The sequence below is a fragment of the Camelina sativa genome, chromosome 10, assembly GCF_000633955.1.
Source record: "Camelina sativa cultivar DH55 chromosome 10, Cs, whole genome shotgun sequence".
Lineage (NCBI taxonomy): Eukaryota > Viridiplantae > Streptophyta > Magnoliopsida > Brassicales > Brassicaceae > Camelina > Camelina sativa.
The window spans coordinates 2,674,678-2,695,365 of NC_025694.1; the positions used below are offsets into that span (position 1 = coordinate 2,674,678).

General features: G+C 34.8%; 4 protein-coding genes and 1 non-coding gene across 5 annotated transcripts; 1 reads left to right on the forward strand and 4 right to left on the reverse strand.

Moving 5' to 3' along the window:
* On the forward strand, positions 6,694-9,624 carry LOC104716662 (arginine decarboxylase 2). The gene has a single exon (XM_010434080.2). It carries the CDS (start codon positions 7,274-7,276, stop codon positions 9,422-9,424), a length of 2,151 nt encoding a protein of 716 aa, XP_010432382.1. The 5' UTR covers positions 6,694-7,273; the 3' UTR covers positions 9,425-9,624.
* Positions 10,900-12,718, reverse strand: LOC104716663 (NADH dehydrogenase [ubiquinone] 1 beta subcomplex subunit 9). Its single transcript, XM_010434081.2, has 6 exons — positions 12,493-12,718; positions 12,337-12,378; positions 11,694-11,775; positions 11,511-11,566; positions 11,325-11,400; positions 10,900-11,199 (listed from the first exon to the last, which is right to left on the reverse strand). Exons 1-5 carry the CDS (start codon positions 12,622-12,624, stop codon positions 11,359-11,361), a joined length of 354 nt encoding a protein of 117 aa, XP_010432383.1. The 5' UTR covers positions 12,625-12,718; the 3' UTR covers positions 10,900-11,199; positions 11,325-11,358.
* On the reverse strand, positions 12,882-12,954 carry TRNAE-CUC. The gene has a single exon. It is a non-coding gene; the product is annotated as a tRNA-Glu (tRNA).
* LOC104716664 (GATA transcription factor 3) lies at positions 13,897-15,311 on the reverse strand. Its single transcript, XM_010434083.2, has 3 exons — positions 15,195-15,311; positions 14,638-14,934; positions 13,897-14,535 (listed from the first exon to the last, which is right to left on the reverse strand). Exons 2-3 carry the CDS (start codon positions 14,926-14,928, stop codon positions 13,993-13,995), a joined length of 834 nt encoding a protein of 277 aa, XP_010432385.1. The 5' UTR covers positions 14,929-14,934; positions 15,195-15,311; the 3' UTR covers positions 13,897-13,992.
* Positions 18,826-20,625, reverse strand: LOC104716665 (40S ribosomal protein S3a-2). Its single transcript, XM_010434084.2, has 7 exons — positions 20,517-20,625; positions 20,343-20,390; positions 20,156-20,261; positions 19,764-19,901; positions 19,473-19,658; positions 19,192-19,392; positions 18,826-19,094 (listed from the first exon to the last, which is right to left on the reverse strand). Exons 1-7 carry the CDS (start codon positions 20,525-20,527, stop codon positions 18,996-18,998), a joined length of 789 nt encoding a protein of 262 aa, XP_010432386.1. The 5' UTR covers positions 20,528-20,625; the 3' UTR covers positions 18,826-18,995.

Consider the following 20,688-nt stretch of genomic DNA (forward strand, 5'->3'; position numbering starts at 1 on the left):
CACCCCACCCCACCCCACATGAACCTTTACTTCTGTGTGCATTTTGTTTTATACTGATATTAGTATATATCATGGGGAAACCAAAATTTTACATGATTCTTGGAACTGTTGTTTCGGAAGCAAAACCGCATAAAATTTCGTGACCATAAATTTTCTTTAATGGTTGATTTATTTTTGAGAGTGTTAACTGTAGACTAGTCTGGAAACAATTTAATATCAACGTCATTTTCTGCGAATCCCAAAACAAAACGATTTGTTTTTTTTTATTTATATATATATGTAAACTAGAGATTTTGGATCAAGGATTAGAGTGACGGTGCCCCGAAAGAAAATTATGTGTTTAACAGTTTCACAATCGTCATTAAGAATGAAATTGTTAGAGAGATCCGGATTAACGAATACAATTCGACCACCATTTTTATTTAAATTTTATTTTGCTTTAAGATTTTTTTTTTTCTTTTCTCAATTTTACCTTTTCAGTTAGGGCCACATCCAATTGATATCAATCTGTAAAGGTGCTAATCAATCAAATGAATATCTAACCTTTTTTGAGACAGTCCTAAACTAAGAAACCAAACAGTTTTGTTTTTCTTACTATGCAATACAAGATTGAGATGAAGTTCAAACCTTCGTAATATAGACACCACCGTCCACTATTTTACATTACTAAAAAGTTTGTCCTAACGACTCGGTATTTAAAGTTTTAAGATCAATATGTGCCTGTGCCAGTGCCAGTGCCAATGTCACAACGAGTGCGCGACACTATCTATGCTTTAATTAAGGGATGATAACACTAGACGATTTACAATAAGTATTTATTTTCGAGAAATTACACTCTGGTTCATGTGTAAACTGTCTAGGAGAGAGAGACGATAATATCCAGCTGGATCATGAGATACATCATTAACTTCAGTGATATGGAAGATCTTACCCGTTCTAGAATTTTGCAACAGTTAGCTTTCATACTTACTAGGTGATATTTTGTTAATTACTTTTTTTTTTTGTAATTTGTATTTTTATAATATAGCTTTTTATTTTAATTTATTTTTTGTGTTTATGTTTATTTGTATATTTGGGGTTATACAGTAAATTGGAAATCCTAATAGAGTAAATAGTTTGTAAAATGTAGCTTTTCACGGAAACAGACACACCACAATATTGGATAATAGTTTTGTAAGAGAATAGACACTCCACAATATCGGATAGTAGTTTTGTAAGAGGATAGACATACCGCAATATCCGATAGTAATTTTGTAAGATGGTGAGTTTTTCTTTATTTTGGTTTGTTGTCAAAAGAGGAGAAATTGCTTGTTAAATTTTAGTGTGAGATATTTCAATGGTTATGAAATCATTGTATTTATAGTAAGATTAAGTATATTTAGGTTATCATTTAGAAGTTAATATTTGATATATTAAATATTAACAAAATTGCAAAAAACCAATTTAATTTATAGTTTGATAAAAATACCTGTTTTAACGGGTTTAACTCAAACTTTTTTTAGATTTTAAAAATTTTAAGAGTAAAAAATATTAATATTACTAAAATATTTTATACACTTAAATATATTATAATATTTTAAACTTTCGACGGAGTTCAAATATTTATAATAATTTAAACATTCTATAAAAATTTAAATATTTATAATCTCTTAAACTTTTTTAAAAAACGTAAATATATTATAATATGTTTACTTTTTAAAAGTTTAAATATGCTCAAATATAGAACCAAATTAAACTGTTAAATTTGGATACCTGATAAATCAAGCTTCCTGCTTATTTGTACTCAAAACATATTAGTCATATATTTATAGTAATTATGAACCATATTCCAAAATATTTAGTCGATGTGGGATATACAGTACACATTTTCTGTAAATTAGTTTACAACTTTACATATATATAATTTCTGCGTTTTTTATTCTTTCCATATATACTAATCATAATTAATTACTATAATTTCGTTAAGGAAATATTGAAAAATCTAAACTAAATGATGATTTGTTTTTTATTTAATTGTATTAAGTTGATTTTTTGTTTCCGTAAATATCTCATAATATAAAAGCAAATCAAATAAGTTTACATATATATACAATTTTTTATTTAATCTATTGATTATTTTGGAAGCAACAAAGTCATAATCCATAAGTATTAAAGATTTCTCATTATTATTTATATTCGTAATAATTATAGGGATTAAGTATGGTAGTAGTTAATATTTGATATTACTGAATCCATTAAATACCCGGATACCAGTTTCCTTATTTATAAGGATTATACCTCTGTTTGGCGATATGAATAATTATTCTTGAACTAAATAATATACAAGATCCAAATATTATAATCCGCGACATAAAGGATTACAAACGGATCTGCGAGTTTTATTTCTTCTATTACGGGTTAATGAGGATCCGCGCCCCGACCCGGTCGTAATTAAGTGGGCAATTAAGGAGTATAATGGTCATTTATTGAAATCGAAACTAAATGGTAATTTAATTAAATTAAGTGATTCTCTAATTATTTTTAATGAAAAATGTACCAAAACAAAGTCATAGTCCAATTTGAGTTTAGTAGATACTTTTGCTTTAATAGTATAGATTAACTTTTGTGTCGACATTTAATATATAAATATATACAGTTTACACATATATTAGTTTATAAACGTGCTTAATTGTTTCTATGGACATAAACAACCACTACAGCTGTCCATATTGTAAGGGATTGTTTTTCTTGTTTTTTACGTCAATCACAAATTTGCTGTTATTTTTTTTTTTTAATTTGCTGTTATTTCACTTTCATGAAATCTTTATAAACACATATGTAATGTCTTCCCTGCCGTATATTTCGAACAAACAACAACAATAAGATACCGAATGCGCATTACGTACATAATCGCCAAAATCACCTACGAAAATTTCATTTATAATTGGATAATTTCTTTGTAGGTTTGATTGTTGCTGAACAATTTAAAAAAATAATAAGAAGTTATCGTTTAGAAAATGAACAATTCACTAGTTCTTAATAAAATTTTAACATCAGTTTGTATTGTGACATGGTTTGATTGTTGGATGTGTCCATCTCTTTTTTTGCCAACCGATGGTTATCTTTTTTTTTTTGACAGACCCCAACCCGATAGTTATCAACTTACCGTTAAGTTGTCGATAAATTAAACGACAGATATTAGTTTGGAATCCGTTGTTATACTTTACTTACTAACATAGTAAACTGATTCAACGAAATTAGCAACACCACCTAGCTATATGAGTAGTGATAACACAAGTAAGAGAAAGAAAAACTCAATTATGAGCCATTCCAAGATATCAATCAATTATTCAACCGCTTCCCCGCCCAAATCCTAATAATTGAAAAGATTTAACAAGTCAGAATCAACCATATGAAACTTATGTGTGGTGTTGTCCTTGTTCTTGTCCCATCCTCTCTTTACTCACAACCCATTTTGTCCACGACGTTGTTCAAGACGCGGCGAAACCTAATCCCTAAAACATTAAAGTCTCAAATAATAAAGGACAACCACGCACTGGCTTTCATTTATTGTGTCGAATTACTATAGATTGAAAGGAACTTGTACCACACCATTCATCATTCTGCATAAAACGAATATGCTACAAATATCATATTATTCTTTTAAAAGAAAAAACTTTATTTTTCCTTTCTTAAACGCATATACATGTGTATGTGAAAATTACATTTAGAGATTTGAGGCCATAGTCATATTTATAACCATAATTAACACTGAGCAAACGATCCAAGGCAAATGTAACGTTGTTTGGTTTTTGACATGGCAAAATTGTTTCATGAGTGTATCAATTTAAATGATTATAACATTCCGAAAAATGGACAGTTGTTTACATATATGGTAAAGAAAATACTCCATATTACAAATAGAAAAAAGTTAGTAATTTTAACTAACCGCGTTGAATACGGCACGTTGTTAGAATATCAAAGTCGTTGCATAGCCTTAATTTGACCATCACAACCACATGACAGATAATGAATTCTCCAAATCACACGCCATGTAATTAATAAGAGCGTCATGTAATAACGAGCTATACGTTTATATAGTACGTTGGCCGATGAGATTAGGGTTTACGATGGCAATTAAGACTATATATTAATATAGCTAGTGGTACCATGCACTATGGCTCAATACGATCATTAATATTGAGGAATTGCGAATAATTATTTTTGTCTATATCTTTTGAAGGAAAAGAGGAATAGAATAGTGTGAAAGATGAAATTGAAAGAGCACTATTTACGATAGCCAATAGACGGACCATAGTGTTCGTGTGCCGTCCGCGTTCAAACAACGTCCGTTTACCGCCGTCAACGCGTTTTCCTTTCCATATTCTATTGCATATTCATTCCACTTCTTTTGATATTCCACTTTGTTATTGTTATTACTTGTTAGTATTTACTAAGTTTAATCGATTTGTTTATTTTTCTCTTTGCTAGTACAACAGTGTCAACTGTCAAGTAGTACACAATTTGTTTGTCCACAAGTATATTACAATCAAGTGTCGTATCTTCTTTTTTTTTTTTCGTCAGTGTCGTATCTTCTCACCAACTCAATTTATTATGAATTGTGTCTACATAGCTAGCTCAATGCATCAAGCTTCTGTTCGAAACTATTCAACTCATAATTGTGCTATAATATTATTCAGAAATATAAAAAAAATTACCCTTTTTGAATCGGGTTTGAGAAATCGACCAGATACACGATGTTAATCTCTGAAAAGACTACATATATATATGCAGAAACAAAAACATGCTGTGAAATAGAGAGCGAGAGAGAGAGGTCACGAAATTTAGTTAATTACATGCTTCCAAAATCCAACAAAACTATGGCCCTCTTCGTAAATCCTTTTCGCATTTAAATATGATAACACCCAAGGAAAAACAAGAACAAACCGATATACTGTACGTGGCAAAATCTTGATCCGTTGGACCGGCAAAAAAAATTCATCATACATACGTACAACATCTCCACGCTTGGGATATCCTTACGGATCCGACGATAGTATCGCGTCACTCGATATTATAACACTCGCGCGTGTAAGGGTGAGCGGCGCCATCTAACATTTTAAATGTTGTGACCTAAAAAGGGCAAAAGAAGAAGCAGAGACGAAACATCATATAAACTCACAACCGCTCGCCCCCACGTAAGACCGCCACGCGGCGCCTCGTAGCCGAGTGTTCGTGACCGAAAAGCAGAATCTTATTCTTTATTTAAACCAGACAGCATCGACAAGATTATATCACTATATTAATGTTTCTTCTTCTTTTTTCCTCTCCCTATATTACCTTTTTACATTACTTTATCAGCAACAAAAGAACACTTTTACTACTGTTAACATGGAAATTTGTCGTCAGGGTAAAAACAAAAGAAAAATGATAAATGGAAATTGCTCTTAAAAACCCACTGTTATTAGAGACAAAAACTAAGACATTGTATAATACTCTTTATTTTTTGATAAAGAGACATTGTCTAAGGTTAAATGGTCCAGTAAGCACATGTACCAAATGACGCAATTATTGGTCATGTGCCACCGCAGACATAGTCTAAGGTTCACCAATGGTTCATCCATCTAAAGCAAGTTGGAAACATAGGTTCCTTTTAGTCTTTTAGATATTTANTACTTTTCATTTTTGTAAATTGGTTGGTTATAGGTACACTGAAGGTTTTGGTTTTTTTTTTTTTTTTTTTTTTTTTCTTTTTTGCTGTCGTGGTCTGAAAAAGAAAGATGTCAAAAACATAACAGTACTACAGAAAAAAAAAGTTAAATAATGTTAGTTAGACTAGCCAGAACATGAGTTACACGAGTTTTTCAGTAGTTCTCAATGTAGGGAAGATAGCAGATTTGAATTAACTAAAGATTATAAATTAAAATAGAATTACGAATACTTCAAAAGAATTCTCACTTCCGTCGTTGTCCAGTAAATATCTAAAGATTTTTTTTTTTGTAGATTCATCTTATTATTTTCGATAAGTTCTCCCAAAACTAAATAAAAGTCCTTCTAACTTATTATAACAAGATAAATACTTTTTGAAAAAATCATTCTTACTTTTTTACTTGAAGTTAGTATTATTCGACATTATCATGAATTCTACATTCTAATGTGTGTCATGGATAAATTCCAAGTAAGTTTCATACAAAAACTTAACTATAAGGAATATTCTCAAATCGATTCCTAACATTATTACAAGAAACCCAAGAGCGTTTTTAAAAAAAAAACAATTAATTCAAAATATTCAAAATAAAAAAATATCTTAGGAAATTAAGTGGAGCCAAGGTACATAATATGAAGAAAAAAAAAATGTGGACCAATAGAGACTGCACTTATTTGTTTTTGAACACATCACATATAATGCATTCCTATTATATATACGAACGGTAGATAATGCATTCACTAACTTAATCTAATCTGAGGGTAATCAAAACATCATGTGGTTAATAATAAGTTAAACAACACATATATTTCCCTGATATGATTTAAAAAAAAAATAGTAAAAAGAAAATGATGTTGAAGAAAAAAGGAAAAGTAGAAAACGTAATCGTAAATGGGCCCACGAGGCCCAAATCAAACTTGCCTCAGTCACAACCTGCTCACGTTGCTTCCTCCTTCCTTTGCTTGCTCTCTCTCTCTCTCTCTCTCTCTCTCCCTCTCCCTCCTTCCTATATAAGCATGTGCCAATTGCCTTCATCAAACTCACGCCTTCTCTCTTCTTCTTCATTCCCGTCTTCTCCGCTTTAGGTTTCCGTCTCTGTTTCTCTCTTTGCATTTTCCCGAGAAAAACTTCACATTCTCGCTTTTTTTTTTTCTCTCTTTCTTTTTCTTCATCACCCTTTTAAACAAATCCCACCTCTTGCATGGTTGGTGAATAACAAATTTGTTTTGTTGAGTTCAGATTCGTTGAAAAGTCCTTTTTTTTTGTTCTGAAAACTGTTCATCGTGGAGATTCTCGGATCGGGTAGAGCTGCTAGAGGTGGATTTCACGGCGGGGATAGATTCATCTTCTGCCTTCTCTTGAGGGGGTAGCCGAGGCTCCGGCCTCGGCGGTTTTTAAACCCCTACCTTCACAAAATCTGGGAAATTAAAAGATTAAAAACAAAAAAAAAAGTTTCGATTTTTTTGTTTTCCTCTGTTTCTCGAAAAAAGTTTTTGTTTTGTTCGAGAATTTCTTGTAAAGTGAGATTGTGATCGTTTGTTTTTGTTGCTGAGAAGAGAGGGTTGAAGAAGAAGAAGATATAAAAAGATGCCTGCTTTAGCTTGTTTTGTTCCTCCAGGCTACGCTTTATCCAATACCACCGCCGCTGATGTCTTTATTCCGGCGTCTTCACCAACTTCCGCCACCGCCGCCGCTTCCGTTGTTGACAGCTCCTGTCGCTGGTCTTCCTCTCTCTCGTCGTCTCTTTACCGAATCGATGGATGGGGAGCTCCTTATTTCGTCGCTAATTCGTCTGGTAACATCTCTGTTCGTCCTCACGGCTCTGAGACTTTGCCTCACCAAGACGTCGATTTGCTCAAGATCGTTAAGAAGGTGACGGATCCGAAATCCTCCGGTGGTTTGGGGTTGCAGCTCCCGCTTATCGTTCGTTTCCCTGATGTTTTGAAGAACAGGCTCGAGTGTCTTCAATCTGCGTTTGATTTCGCGATTCAGAGCCAAGGGTATGGTTCTCATTACCAAGGTGTTTTTCCTGTGAAATGTAACCAAGATCGATTCGTTGTTGAGGATATTGTCAAGTTTGGATCTTCGTTTCGGTTTGGTTTGGAAGCTGGCTCTAAACCTGAGATCCTTCTCGCTATGAGCTGCTTGTGTAAAGGTAACCCTGATGCCTTTCTTGTGTGTAATGGTTTCAAAGACGCTGAGTATGTATCCTTGGCCCTGCTTGGGAGAAAACTTGCGTTGAACACTGTGATTGTGCTTGAGCAAGAAGAAGAGCTTGATTTGATTATTGAGCTTAGCCAGAAGATGAATGTGAGGCCTGTTATTGGGTTGAGGGCTAAGCTGAGGACTAAACACTCGGGGCATTTTGGATCAACTTCAGGTGAAAAGGGCAAGTTTGGATTGACCACTACTCAGATTGTTCGTGTGGTGAGGAAGCTGAGCGAATCTGGTATGCTTGATTGTCTACAGCTTCTGCATTTTCACATTGGGTCACAGATTCCATCGACTTCGTTGCTCTCTGATGGTGTTGCCGAAGCTGCTCAGCTTTACTGTGAACTTGTGCGTCTTGGTGCACATATGAAAGTTTTCGATATCGGTGGTGGTTTGGGGATTGACTACGACGGGTCTAAATCTGGAGACTCGGATCTCTCTGTCGCGTATACTCTCGAGGAGTATGCTGAAGCTGTTGTAGCTTCTGTTCGCTTTGTGTGTGACAGGAGATCTGTGAAACATCCGGTGATATGCAGTGAAAGCGGTAGAGCAATAGTCTCTCATCACTCTGTGTTGATCTTTGAAGCTGTTTCGGTAGCTAAACCAACGGTTCATCATCAAGCGACTCCTAACGATATTCAGTTCCTGCTCGAAGGTGATGAGGAAGCTCGTGCCAACTACGAGGATCTTTATGCTGCTGTGATGCGTGGAGACCGTGAAAGCTGCCTCCTTTATGTCGATCAGTTGAAGCAGAGGTGTGTTGAAGGTTTCAAAGAAGGTGTTTTGAGCATCGAGCAGTTAGCTTCTGTTGATGGGTTATGCGAGTGGGTGTTGAAGGCTATAGGCGCATCTGATCCGGTTCATACTTACAATATCAATCTATCAGTCTTCACTTCGATTCCTGATCTCTGGGGGATTGATCAGCTGTTTCCTATTGTTCCTATCCATAAGCTCGATCAAAGGCCCGGGGCTCGTGGGATCTTCTCGGATTTAACTTGTGACAGCGATGGGAAGATCAACAAGTTCATAGGCGGGGAAACCAGCTTACCATTGCATGAGCTTGACAGCAATGGTAGTGGAGGAAGGTACTTTTTGGGTATGTTCCTTGGAGGGGCTTACGAGGAGGCGCTAGGTGGACTTCACAATCTGTTTGGTGGGCCAAGTGTTGTCCGGGTCTCGCAGAGTGATGGACCACACAGCTTTGCAGTGACCCGAGCCGTGCCTGGTCAGTCCTCAGCAGATGTTCTCCGAGTAATGCAGTATGAGCCTGAGCTAATGTTTCAGACCTTAAAGCACCGAGCAGAGGAAATGATGCATACCAAAAGCAGTAGCGATGAAGAAGAAGAAGAAGAAGAAGAAGAAGATACTGAGTTCAACAATGTCGCGGCTTGTCTCGATCGTTCGTTCCACAACATGCCGTATCTTGCAACTGAGCAGGCATCGCCAAGTAACTCTCTTTCAGCTGCGATCAATAACCTCGGGTTTTACTACTGCGACGAAGACAGCTTCGATTACCTCTCTGTGTGAGGGAAGGTGGTCGTAGTGTGGTTTGTTGTTGCATTTATTTACTTTCAATAAATTGACTATTAAATAATAAAATGATGAGATCCATGATCCATCGTTGTTTAAGGTTTTAATTAAAGGATCCGAATGATGTGAGCCTTTTGTTGTAATTCCGATCCTTTTTATCTTATTTTACTGAATAGAAAAGACCATTTTATGGACAACTTGAGTCTTTTGGCTGCCATTAACCCATTAGACGACTTTTTCACTATGTTCAAAACGATGAATTATGAACAAGTTCAAAACCTAATTATATATAAAAGTTTCTCTAGTTAGACGGCATTGTGGGGGCCTGGGGGGATGCGGTCATGAACAGATGAGTATGACAACACACACGAGTTCCACATGGACATGAGAGATTCTGACATATATGTGTATTATGGACTGACATGTTTTATCTTTTGCCTTGTATTTAATACTGGACTTTGGGAAGCGGTTAAGTGATGATTGATACTGTGGCTCATGATTGTGTTTTTTTCCTAATCGAATAGTACTAGTTCTCTCTCTTTTTAAGTCACGGCTTGTTGGAATATATTTCCTTTCACGTGGAGCTAGTTTTGGACCCATTCTTGACAAAGGAAAAAAAATGCATATTCCAGATAATGTGTTGTTTCCATTATAGTTGTCCGGTTGTTGGCGATCATGCAAAAAAAATAAAATAAATAAATAAATAAGAAAGAAAGAAAGGAAAGGATAAAAATTGAAAGGTGAAAAGTTTGACGAAGATGATTAGAGTATATATAGATAGTTCCGGTCATCAAATTGTAGATGATCGTGTCACTTTGTGGTGTGTTTGTTGAAACATAAGTATGTATTTTTTAACCTAGAAAGAAATTTATCATTCTTTCCTAAAGATGATAGTATTCCTCGAAATCTAAAACGTCAGAGCTTAACAGAATTTCTTTGAACAAAAAAAAAAAAAACCAAAATTTTAAAGAAACAACAGATTCAATCTTGTTTCTTTCACCGTGGGATTGAAGGATAGCAAATTCAAAATGGGGCTAAAGGTTGGTAGAATCTAGTCCTATAACATCTTCGCTTTGAATTCAGCAATTTGGATTTGGAATCGGCATATTTGTTGACAACTTGATCCCATTTACTTTTATCGACCAATGGTCCTTACCAAGATGCCATGTGATGCGTGACGACATCAATTTGCTGATATTGGTCCCCGATAAGTAAGATAAATGATTCCAAACAACCCAAAGTTTCCAATCTGCGGTTCAAATTTAATCTCCAATAGATTTGGAGTGTGTTTGTTTATACGCTGCACTTCTACACAAATGAACGGTGAAAAGGTTGATTAAAAAATAAACAATGAGGCATTCAGGCATGGCAGCCGAAGTAAAAAAAAAAACACACAGACTGTAACGAGTAAGTGGACCTTGTTCGGTTTTGAGCCCATCTCATTTCCAAACATTACTTCAGAAAAAACAATCTTGGGTGTTGAAAAACCGATAGATCTTAGTTATACTATTCACTGTCGGGTATTCGACATGCATCAAGGTAAGAAAAAGAACACACTTTTGATGTTTTAGTGACAAGTTTTCATGGTCGGAACATTCCATGATTCAAGCGCAGCTGGAAGTGTTTTATGTGAAGAAATATAAACCAAGTTGAAACAGGATTCTCTTACTGGAACAAAACATTCTTAAAAAACAACAATCGGTCCATCAAAGGTTTCAACCTTGAAAGTAGTTATTTTATCTGCTGAACCATAGCCACTGGATGCTTCAAATCTGCAATAGATAACAAACACCATTGAAACACAACGTCTAAGTGGTTCCACTGCGACATTTTGATATATCGAGGGACATTTACTAGAATAAAGATAAACGCATTTGGTATGATCCTCTGAACTTACTTTATTGATGGGTATGAAAACATGGAAGCTAGGTTTATGGGTTGTCTTCTAGACCATAGTTGTACACAATCTCAATCTGCATCAGTCACACACACACAAACACAAAAAGAGGATCAGCACTTGCGAAGAAGAAAGTGAGATCATTACAAAGGACGTGATAGAATGTTGTTTAGAACGAAAAATTACCCCAGCAGGCGGAGTCGGGTTTCTACAGAACTTTGAGCCACCAGGAGCCCATGGAACTACAACAGAAATTATGGGTCATTTGGAGGTTTGGACCGCTAAATAAAGTTCTCTCATGTGAGAAAGAGCTAATAAACACTTGTTCCTAACATCAAGAACAATTCATTTATGGGTAAAGGTGCTTACCGATATAAGGATCAGGGTGCCGCCATTTGTTGTATTCTGATTCACCATGAGCGATCAGTTTGTCGATTCTGTCAATGTCCTCCTAGAAGCACCCCAATAGAAGAATCATAGCAAGAGACACACAATGAGAGACAAAGATGAGAAACGCAAATGTACACCAACGTTGTCATTGTGTCAACAGTTGTAAGAATACCCTCAATCTATATTGGCTCCTATATGATTCTCAACTCCAGTTTTGCACTATTTACTTAATCTCAACAAAACATACATTACATAGAATGCATCGAAACATAAAATCATAATCTAATGGATTAGGAAGCAAGAGTTCCCTATTGTAATGATCATGAGTGGATGGATATACAAACTCGAACACAAAATCACATTATAAGATGAGTCCTTATTATTTTCGATTCTCTAATCTCCTAGCCATTTGCAGCAGTATAAAACATCTGTGAAACAAGCATTCACACATTCACTTATTTGATAGTATCAAAGAAAACAACTAAGCCGGAGAAAATGTAGCAGACTCCACACATTAAAAAAAAAAAAAAAAAAAGATCCTTAATTTATCATCCGAACACACTTACATAGGCTATGTTCATATCTCTAAAGTCAAATCAAATGAAAGGTGAAGAGAACAAACCACATCTTGGTTGGCATTGAACTTCTCACGCAGATCAGAAGCCTACAAAAGGAATCAATTGAAATCAGAACCTAAAAATGCGAGATCGACGAAACAACAAACAAGGAAAAACAAAAGTCCAAGCTTGAATCGGGAGATCTGAGAGGAAAGACTTACATCCCTGTAGAAGATATGGCGATGAACAGCCCAATTGAGAGTATCTTTAAGAGCACGGCGATACAGGATTCGAACCCTCTCCTTCTGTGCCGCTCGCCGCGCAAAGTACGCCGCCGTCGAAACTCCGCTCATTGTTTTTCTTTTTTTTTATCTGATTCCGATTGATTTCGAGTCTCTCTCTTTACACTCTTCCCCTTCCTCTATCTGATTTCCCCTTTTTCCAACAAAGCCAAACCTTCTGCATCAGTCAGAGGGAAAGAGAAGAAATATATATTTATTGGGCCTGTGATTGGGCCCATACATGGAATGGGTTCACGAAACATGAAATAGATGCTGGTTAAATTAGTCGAACCAAAATCAAAAAAAGAGAAGAAAGGGAAAAAAATAAACTCCGTCGCCGGGACTCGAACCCGGGTCTCTCGGGTGAGAGCCGAGTATCCTGACCAGCTAGACTACAACGGATTGTTGACATAGTCATAGAACTTGGTTATCTAACCTATTTGAAGAACAAGATTGTAGACTTTCTTATATGCTTCATTACTTCAAGAATCAAAGATCTTGTAAGATTCAAATCTGAAGTAAACAGTATTAAGGTAACGTAACATAGACTTTATGATATATATGATAATGCTCTTTATTTGTCTTTCACTAGTTTGGAGCTTTTATAGTTGGAATATTATATATTGGCGCTATATATGAACCTTGATTGGAAATGTTTTTGGTTGATGATGTTATGAATCAGAAAGTTAAGATTTGCTATTGCTTCTTCGAAATAGAAGATCTAAAGATTTGGATTTCGGATCAGTGGTTGGGTTGGGAAGGTCAGAAAGGAGATAGCACATGAGAAAGCTACTTTTGTATTGAAATCTAGTTTTATGAAAGAAGTAAAAAAAAACACTTAGGAAACTACTGAGTACTGACCAAAGGGTCCATGGAACTGTGTGGTCCTTCTATTGTAAATCTTTATGTGACAGTTGATATAATTTAAGAACTCGTAGGTAGAAAATTAAAGCTGGTAACATGTGCTGGGAAGTGATATATGTGTATAGTGTGATGAATCATGTTGTCACTATAGCATAAACTTAGAAAACATCTTATGCTTGCACAAGTGATGGAGTTTCTCTAAACTTAGCACAACTAGTCAATGTATTCGACCTGTAAAGTAATTACTCTTATCATAATCTATTGTGGAATGTTTTAAATGGTTCTTTCATTCGGTATACGCAAAGTGTTGGCATTTATTTTTGCAAAAATACTTCAAAAAGTCTATATAAGCCACTACACATGGACCAAAATCATTCTAAGTACTAGTAGTAGTGGTGGTGGTCTTACATCATTAAAAAAAAAAAAAAAACATGATTTTGTTTACAGAAAACCTTTTTTTTTCTTATAAAGACTAATTAATTCCTGAAACAGCTTCAATTGTTATGAAGCAAGTTGTTAAATTACAAGACTACAACAGATAACGTTACAAAAAAGTAGGTTTTACCTAAGTCTTATCTACCACTTGCTGCCAAATTTGACTTGGTCTGATTTTTTAGTACTAGCTTCACCTGTTTCTTCACCCAACTCTTTACTCTTTCTCAATTCAAGAACCTTCCTATGAAGATTCGAGTGAATCTCATTAGAGAACGTCGGACTATCCGCCGGTCTGTACTCGGGACAGAGCCTACCTGACTTAAACCGGACTCCACATGCATTACATAACGTTTTGGGACCAACTGGACCGGTTCTCCACTGTGGCGTGTTGTTTGTTCCACAATGGCTGCATCTTCGTTGGAACACAACGGCCGCTGTTTCTTGTTTCTTCTTCCTCCACTTCTCTGTTGCTACTGCATGTTGTTGATGATTGGCTGAAACGAGTGGCCAAACACGACCTCCGGTTAGACTGTTCCTAGACCGTTTGGTTCTTGGTTTAACCGGGATTCGAGATGAGAAGTTTGGTTTGGTTTTGTGGGTTTGTTTGAAGAGAAGTGAAACCTCTGGTGAAGAACAATCATCCACAACACGAGATACCCATTCAAGCTCTTCCACATCTTCATCCTAAAAAAAATTCACAAACAAAAAAAAAAAAAATCAGAAAAAATAAACAAATTTTGTTTTAGTTATAAGCAAAAAAAAAGAAAAAAGAAGCCTCTAAATTACCGGCAAAGAAGGAAGTTGATCAAAGAGACAAGGTTGTGAACTAAAGACACAATCTTGTTCTTGTTCTTGTTCTTCTTGTGAAGAAGAAGCAGAGACAAGTTCGTCTTCTTCTTCTTTAAGTTGTTGACCTTCTGAGAAATCGAGGAAACACTCAACAGAGAAATCTTCAGGCAAAGAAGAAGTTCGGCTTAAATCTTCGGAGACAATCACTTGATGATGCTTGAGAGATGAAGTAGTAGACTCTCCTCTTAGACTTGCCTTTAGGGCTCTAGCTTCTGTCCACAGCTCCATTTCACTCTTTAACAACACATACAGAATCTTTTGTTTTTAAGTTTCACTTGACATAATAATCTTTAATTCTCACTAGCTATATTTATATTACAAGGACCACTAATACACAAAACATAAACACAAGTAAACATATAGGAAACGAAATGGCTAAAAAGCTAAACTTTTATGATAAACAAAATCGTCTTCGCATGCAAAGTTTCGAAAGATTAGAAAGAAGATAAGAAGAGGGGAGAGGTATATGGGATGTGCTCATCGTATCTTTTTACCTGACAAAGGCGAGAAAAGCTGAGAGAATGGCGAAGAAACAGAGGAGAGAGAGAGAGAGAGATGGGAAAAGTAAGAGAGGGGGCACTGAAGTTAAAGGACGATTCTTCTAGGGGTTAAAAAGGTAAAACAGAGACTTTGTGTGTTTTTGTGTTTGTGCTTCCAATTTCTAAAAGTTAAAGCTTTTTTTTTTTTCTTCCTTTTCTCCTAATTTTTTTTTTGTTTCTGGGATATTACAAAATCTTCTTTCACGAATGATACTTTGATTGGTGTCACAGAATCAATTCTTTTCGTCTTCTTTATTTATTTGCCTCTTCATTTTGGTGTAAAACGATGTGTTCTTTTTACTTTATTTTCTCCAAACCGTGGATCAGTTTTATAAAAAAAATAAACAAGGGTTAAGTCTAAATCCATTTGTTTTTGTTACTGCTTATTATATATGGATTTTGTTTTCATAAGGGGAAAACAAGAAAAAGGTTAAGATTTTTGTATTTTCACGTCAGGATTTTGTTTGATTTCTTTTCTTGAGTTTTCTTTGGACCTAATCAATTGAGTTCTTTACGTGGATCTTTCTTTGGCTTGGGCTTATCCTTCTTCGTCGTCACATATTGATAAGTCAGGTCTGTTTCTTTCACATTATTCAATACAAAATTTTGATTGATTTTTATAATATCTCTTTAATTATTGTGAAGGGTTATATCATGCCCTTGGTCGATGCCAATTTACCTTGTCTTGTCAGAAGGGTTGACCATTGGGTGAAACATTCAAGTTTTTTTACAACGGTCAAAGATGAATATGTTAATACTGTTCACCGATTAACTCGTGATCTCTTCTTAATTTTTAAGAAATTTCTATATCTAGAGATCCATATTGAAACTAATAAGTTACCCAGAATATGTCATAACATTACTAAATCATGAATTCTATTTATATCATCCAATCTAAAACGTTAGAACTGACCCATATTGCGTCAGAAATTAACTAAATATTGAGATGCAATTGTTAACGAAATGAGAATTTTACTTCGCCACATGATGTATGTAATCATGAATATATAATATTCATGATTACATACATGTACACCAATGTCACCATCCTAATTTCTAAGAAAAGTCAGACTTTTGAATTTGTATTTTCTAAAACACATCGTCCAGACAATTTAATCTTTCTATATATGAAATACAAATTCTAACGATCTATTATTTAGTACATCTATTCAGTCTAATAACATATTAGCGCAAGGCAACATTTTTTTTCACTCTTAGAAACAAAAATAATAATATATTAGCATTGTTTGTAACAACTCACAAACAAATGTTACGCAGTTATGCTATATAACAAACATTGCCATGCAGTCGCTAATGGAATATGTGAACCGTTCTGCTATTTTAGGCATGAGATATAAGATTAGGTAACCAAAACAAGAAAATAGTATTCCGATAGAAACATTTTCATACCATAACAACAACTTTCATGTTGATTTTTTTATTCTTTGACGTATCATTGGATTAAGCGGATTTTTGCTAAACCGAATAATATAATCTCTACCGAACCTCAATTCACCAAATTTTCCAAATACACAAAAATTTATCTAAAATTTTAGAATTTTTTAAAGAAGTGTACAATTCAAATTGGATTCAAACACTACTCAACCCGAAAACAGCATAAATAAAGTTCTTTTATACCTATCACGACGCTAAAACAAAAAAAATGGAAGTGTGGGTTGTGGTAGTGATGGGAATGGAGAGAAGATGCATGCCACCGGTGGAGTGGAGTGGAGTTCACCAAAGCAACCACTATAGCTAAATCCTGACCAATATACATATATATAAATGAAATCAGTATCAAAATGTACTACTTTCTTTACAACTATGCAATCTTTCCATTTTTAGTTTGGCTTATATTAAAGAGACCACAACTTTTATTTGCTGCTTTAAAAACCAGAGTCTTAATTTGAGATCTTTTTGTTTCTTATCTTAAATATCTTTAATGTTTTATATGCTCGTTCGTTGATTTTACATTTAAACACAATCTTAAGAATCTGCATATAGATGTTATTTGTATCCATAATTGACCTTGGGACAAAAATTAGGGATTGGTTTTTTTCAAAAGAGTCGTCACAATCACTTAGAGAGAGGTATTGGTTTAGGATTTAGAAAAAATTTTAATGACTTTAAAAGTTAGGTAAATATGTTGTTATTCAATCAAGACTTTTTAAAACTCTTTAAAAATTTGGTGTTATTGGTTGTGGATTTGTAAAAAGTTATCTAAAATCTTGATAAATCTAGTGTTATTAAAAGTTTTAATTCAAGTAAAACAAAAGAATCTTGGATTGTTAATGAATTCAAATTTTATATTATTGGTTTAGAATTTTATATCATTTCCTTCATAACAAAAGTCATAAAAACTCTTTCATCAAATAGAAAGATCTTACAAGATTAGAAAAAACAAATCAGCAAGATTTTAAAAAATTTCCTAAACAATCTCTTAGAATCTTTCATTTTTAACTTTCAATTTTCTATGATTCTAAAAATCAGCAAGAACATAAAGTCATTAAAATTCTTTCTAAATCCTAAACCAATACCTCCCTTTGTAGTATACACAAATTTTATGTGTGCTTGAAAGTTTTATTTTTGAAAAGTTTGGTAAAGGAACATTCTTTTTTAGCTGATATTTCATTTTTGTAAAATTAGGGAAAAAACAGAAAAGATTTTTAAAAAGGGAGCACCGGAGCAGGCTGGTGAGAAGTGACGAGAGCGTATGGGGGGAAAGGAGAACGTGTCACATTTTCCTTGTTATTCGTCGATTCTGCACGCATCATCACTCTTCCCCCATTCTCTTCGTTTATAAAACATGTTGTAGTTTTTATCATTTTTGACGTCAATAGAATGGGAGATGGTTTCATGTGGTTTTTGAGTTAGTGAATAGTGATCCATGTATTATCTATATATTTAGGCAAAAATTGTAATATATTAGTATCCCCTCTCAGCTATAAATAAAGTTTTACCTAATCAAACTTCACTAGTGTTATTTCAATTTCAAACTCATTCTTCTTTAGTGACGCAAATATGATTGTTCCAAATGAATTTTGTTTTTCACATAAAAATAACACTAGCTGAAAAAAAAAAAACAAAGACAAAAAACATAATCATTCAGTTTTAACAAATCATAATCCATTTGAACCACTACATATTGACAAAACAACGTAATCATTCATCACGAAGCATATAGTCAAAATAAATCTCTAAGTCCTCGACAGACCAAACAACTGATCACTATTCGCATCAAAGACACGATATAAGAAAACTGTGATAGAAATGAAAGAACCAGAAATGCTAATTGCATTACACAAAATACACAACAATGAGCTTAAATTATGTATAATTAACAGATTTCGCTATTTTGTTCCACAATAACATGATGAACTATTAGTTTCATAAATCGATATTTTAAGAGTTAAGTACACAATGGCCAATGGTTTGATACTTGGTTATTTCAAAATCCATTGACAACAATATATGGATTTAAAATTTTCATTAATGTTTTAGACGTAGTCACTGTTTCTTTTTTCTACTATGATGTTAATATAACTTACGCAAATCCAGGAACGAAAAATACTGCTAAGAAACATAATATAAAAGCAGAATAAACAAGACGAGTAATAAAAGTTCAGCCATCAAAAACGAGTCCAAAACAAGTCGCACTGAAGTAGAGCTCTTACCAAAAAGACACCATATCAATGGCGACATAACAATAGGTTCTTTAATTTTTATGCCAAGAAAAACAAACAAATCTATAATCCCCTAAGCACCGATGATTTCAGTTGGCTCCTCAGCAACTGGCTCATCAGCTGCCCTGTCTACCTTCACACCAACATCCTCTGCTGTGTAATCTCCATGCACCTTAAGAAAAAACAAGAATAACAAAGTTTGATCAGATTTGTATCCATGGCTATACCAAGACATTTAACAATGACGACATTAATGTGTTTCAATTTACCTCCATGAGCTTTCCAAGGTCAAACTTGGGTGCCTTAAGGATCTTCACTTTACGGATGAACACGTTCTGCAATGGGTAGATGCTTGATGTTGCCTTCTCAATTTCTCTTCCAATGGCTTCTGGGATGAACTTGGCAACAAGATCCTTGAGGTCACAAGATGAAGCCTCCTTCACCATAATCTCACTCATCTTTCTGCGGATCTACAACGATCAAGAAATTAATCTTCTGTCAGAAAATAGACAATACCAATGAACACATTATGATAATGTAATGTAATTACCTGACGGATTTGGCTGGATTGAGCATAACAAGTACGCTTCACTTGGTTAGCACGTCTCTTTGTGAAGGCAATGCAGAAAAGCCTCAAGGTGAAACCGTCAGTGGTTTTCACATCAACATGGGCTTCAATCAAAGTCTGCCACTTCTTCACCAATGACCTTAGCTTGTCTGTGGTGAAATCCATACCCTACAAATCATAGAATTAAATCAGTAAATTGTTTCAAAATGCCACAAACTACAACAACAAACAACAAATAAAACAAGCAAGGGGTGGTCGTCTCTGAAAACTTACCCAGAACTGGGTCAACACATTCCTTCCCTGGACATCCTCAGCTCTAAGACGGATCTTCCTGTAAGCATTATCCTCATCTCCTTGAAGGTCAGCAAGAGACACCTCAAACACTCTGTGCTTCAGTCCCTCAGAGGCAATCTATTCACAATAAAAAGACCATCCAAAAAACAAAGTCAGATTTGAACAAAGGGATCAATCTAAAAGAACCCTCACTATGCTCTTATCACATTTTGCAATTCCTAGAATCCCAACAACAAAAGACAACACAGGCAAATGTTATCTCTCCAACTAACATTACGCAAATGACTATTCTCTATCCCTATGCTCTCAAGCAAATGTACAGTGAACCCTAATCTAGCTCCAGTGCTAGTAATAGACATAAGAGACATTACCTTGGTACCCTGAGTCCTGGAGACAAGAGTCTTCCCAACATTCCTCTTGGTGAATGAAGAAGGAGCCTTCACGTCATACCAGTCCTTCTTGGAGAAAGGATCAACACTGCACCATATATTACAGTTTCTCAATACACTGATTAGATTCAGAAATCATAAATAATTATTCAGGGAATAAGTTACTCACAGCTTCTTCTTTCCTCCTTTCCTACCCTTCGAAATCCTCTTGTTCTTACTGTAACATCGGAAAATAACAATAGATCAGTACATGATACTCGAAGTCGAAACAATCAAATGAGAGATTACGATACATAATCGAAGGAAGAGATAGAGAGAGAGAGAGAGAGAGAGAGAGATTTACCCGACCGCCATGGTTAAGGATCTTCAGATGGTAGCGACGCCGAGCTACAGTGAAGAAGAAGAAGATGAAGAAGCGGCTTCAACAACTGAGAGAATAACCTAATTCACTGGCATTTCATTTATATATGTCTAGGGTTTTGCATCGTTCAGTTTTTTTTTTTTTTTTTTTTTTT

Bases quoted from the DNA above. Each gene is read 5' to 3' on its own strand.
- LOC104716662 (XM_010434080.2), top strand. From the start codon at position 7,274: ATGCCTGCTTTAGCTTGTTTTGTTCCTCCAGGCTACGCTTTATCCAAT.
- LOC104716663 (XM_010434081.2), bottom strand. From the start codon at position 12,624: ATGAGCGGAGTTTCGACGGCGGCGTACTTTGCGCGGCGAGCGGCACAG. The intron at 12,379-12,492 runs GTAAGTCTTTCC...TTCCTTTTGTAG, and splicing joins GCCATATCTTCTACAGGGAT to GCTTCTGATCTGCGTGAGAA. The intron at 11,776-12,336 runs GTTTGTTCTCTT...GGGTGCTTCTAG, and splicing joins TCAATGCCAACCAAGATGTG to GAGGACATTGACAGAATCGA.
- LOC104716664 (XM_010434083.2), bottom strand. From the start codon at position 14,928: ATGGAGCTGTGGACAGAAGCTAGAGCCCTAAAGGCAAGTCTAAGAGGA. The intron at 14,536-14,637 runs GTAATTTAGAGG...AATTTTTTTTAG, and splicing joins ATCAACTTCCTTCTTTGCCG to GATGAAGATGTGGAAGAGCT.
- LOC104716665 (XM_010434084.2), bottom strand. The intron at 20,262-20,342 runs GTGAGTAACTTA...TATATGGTGCAG, and splicing joins AAAGGAGGAAAGAAGAAGCT to TGTTGATCCTTTCTCCAAGA. The intron at 19,659-19,763 runs GTAAGTTTTCAG...TATGATTTGTAG, and splicing joins ATGTGTTGACCCAGTTCTGG to GGTATGGATTTCACCACAGA.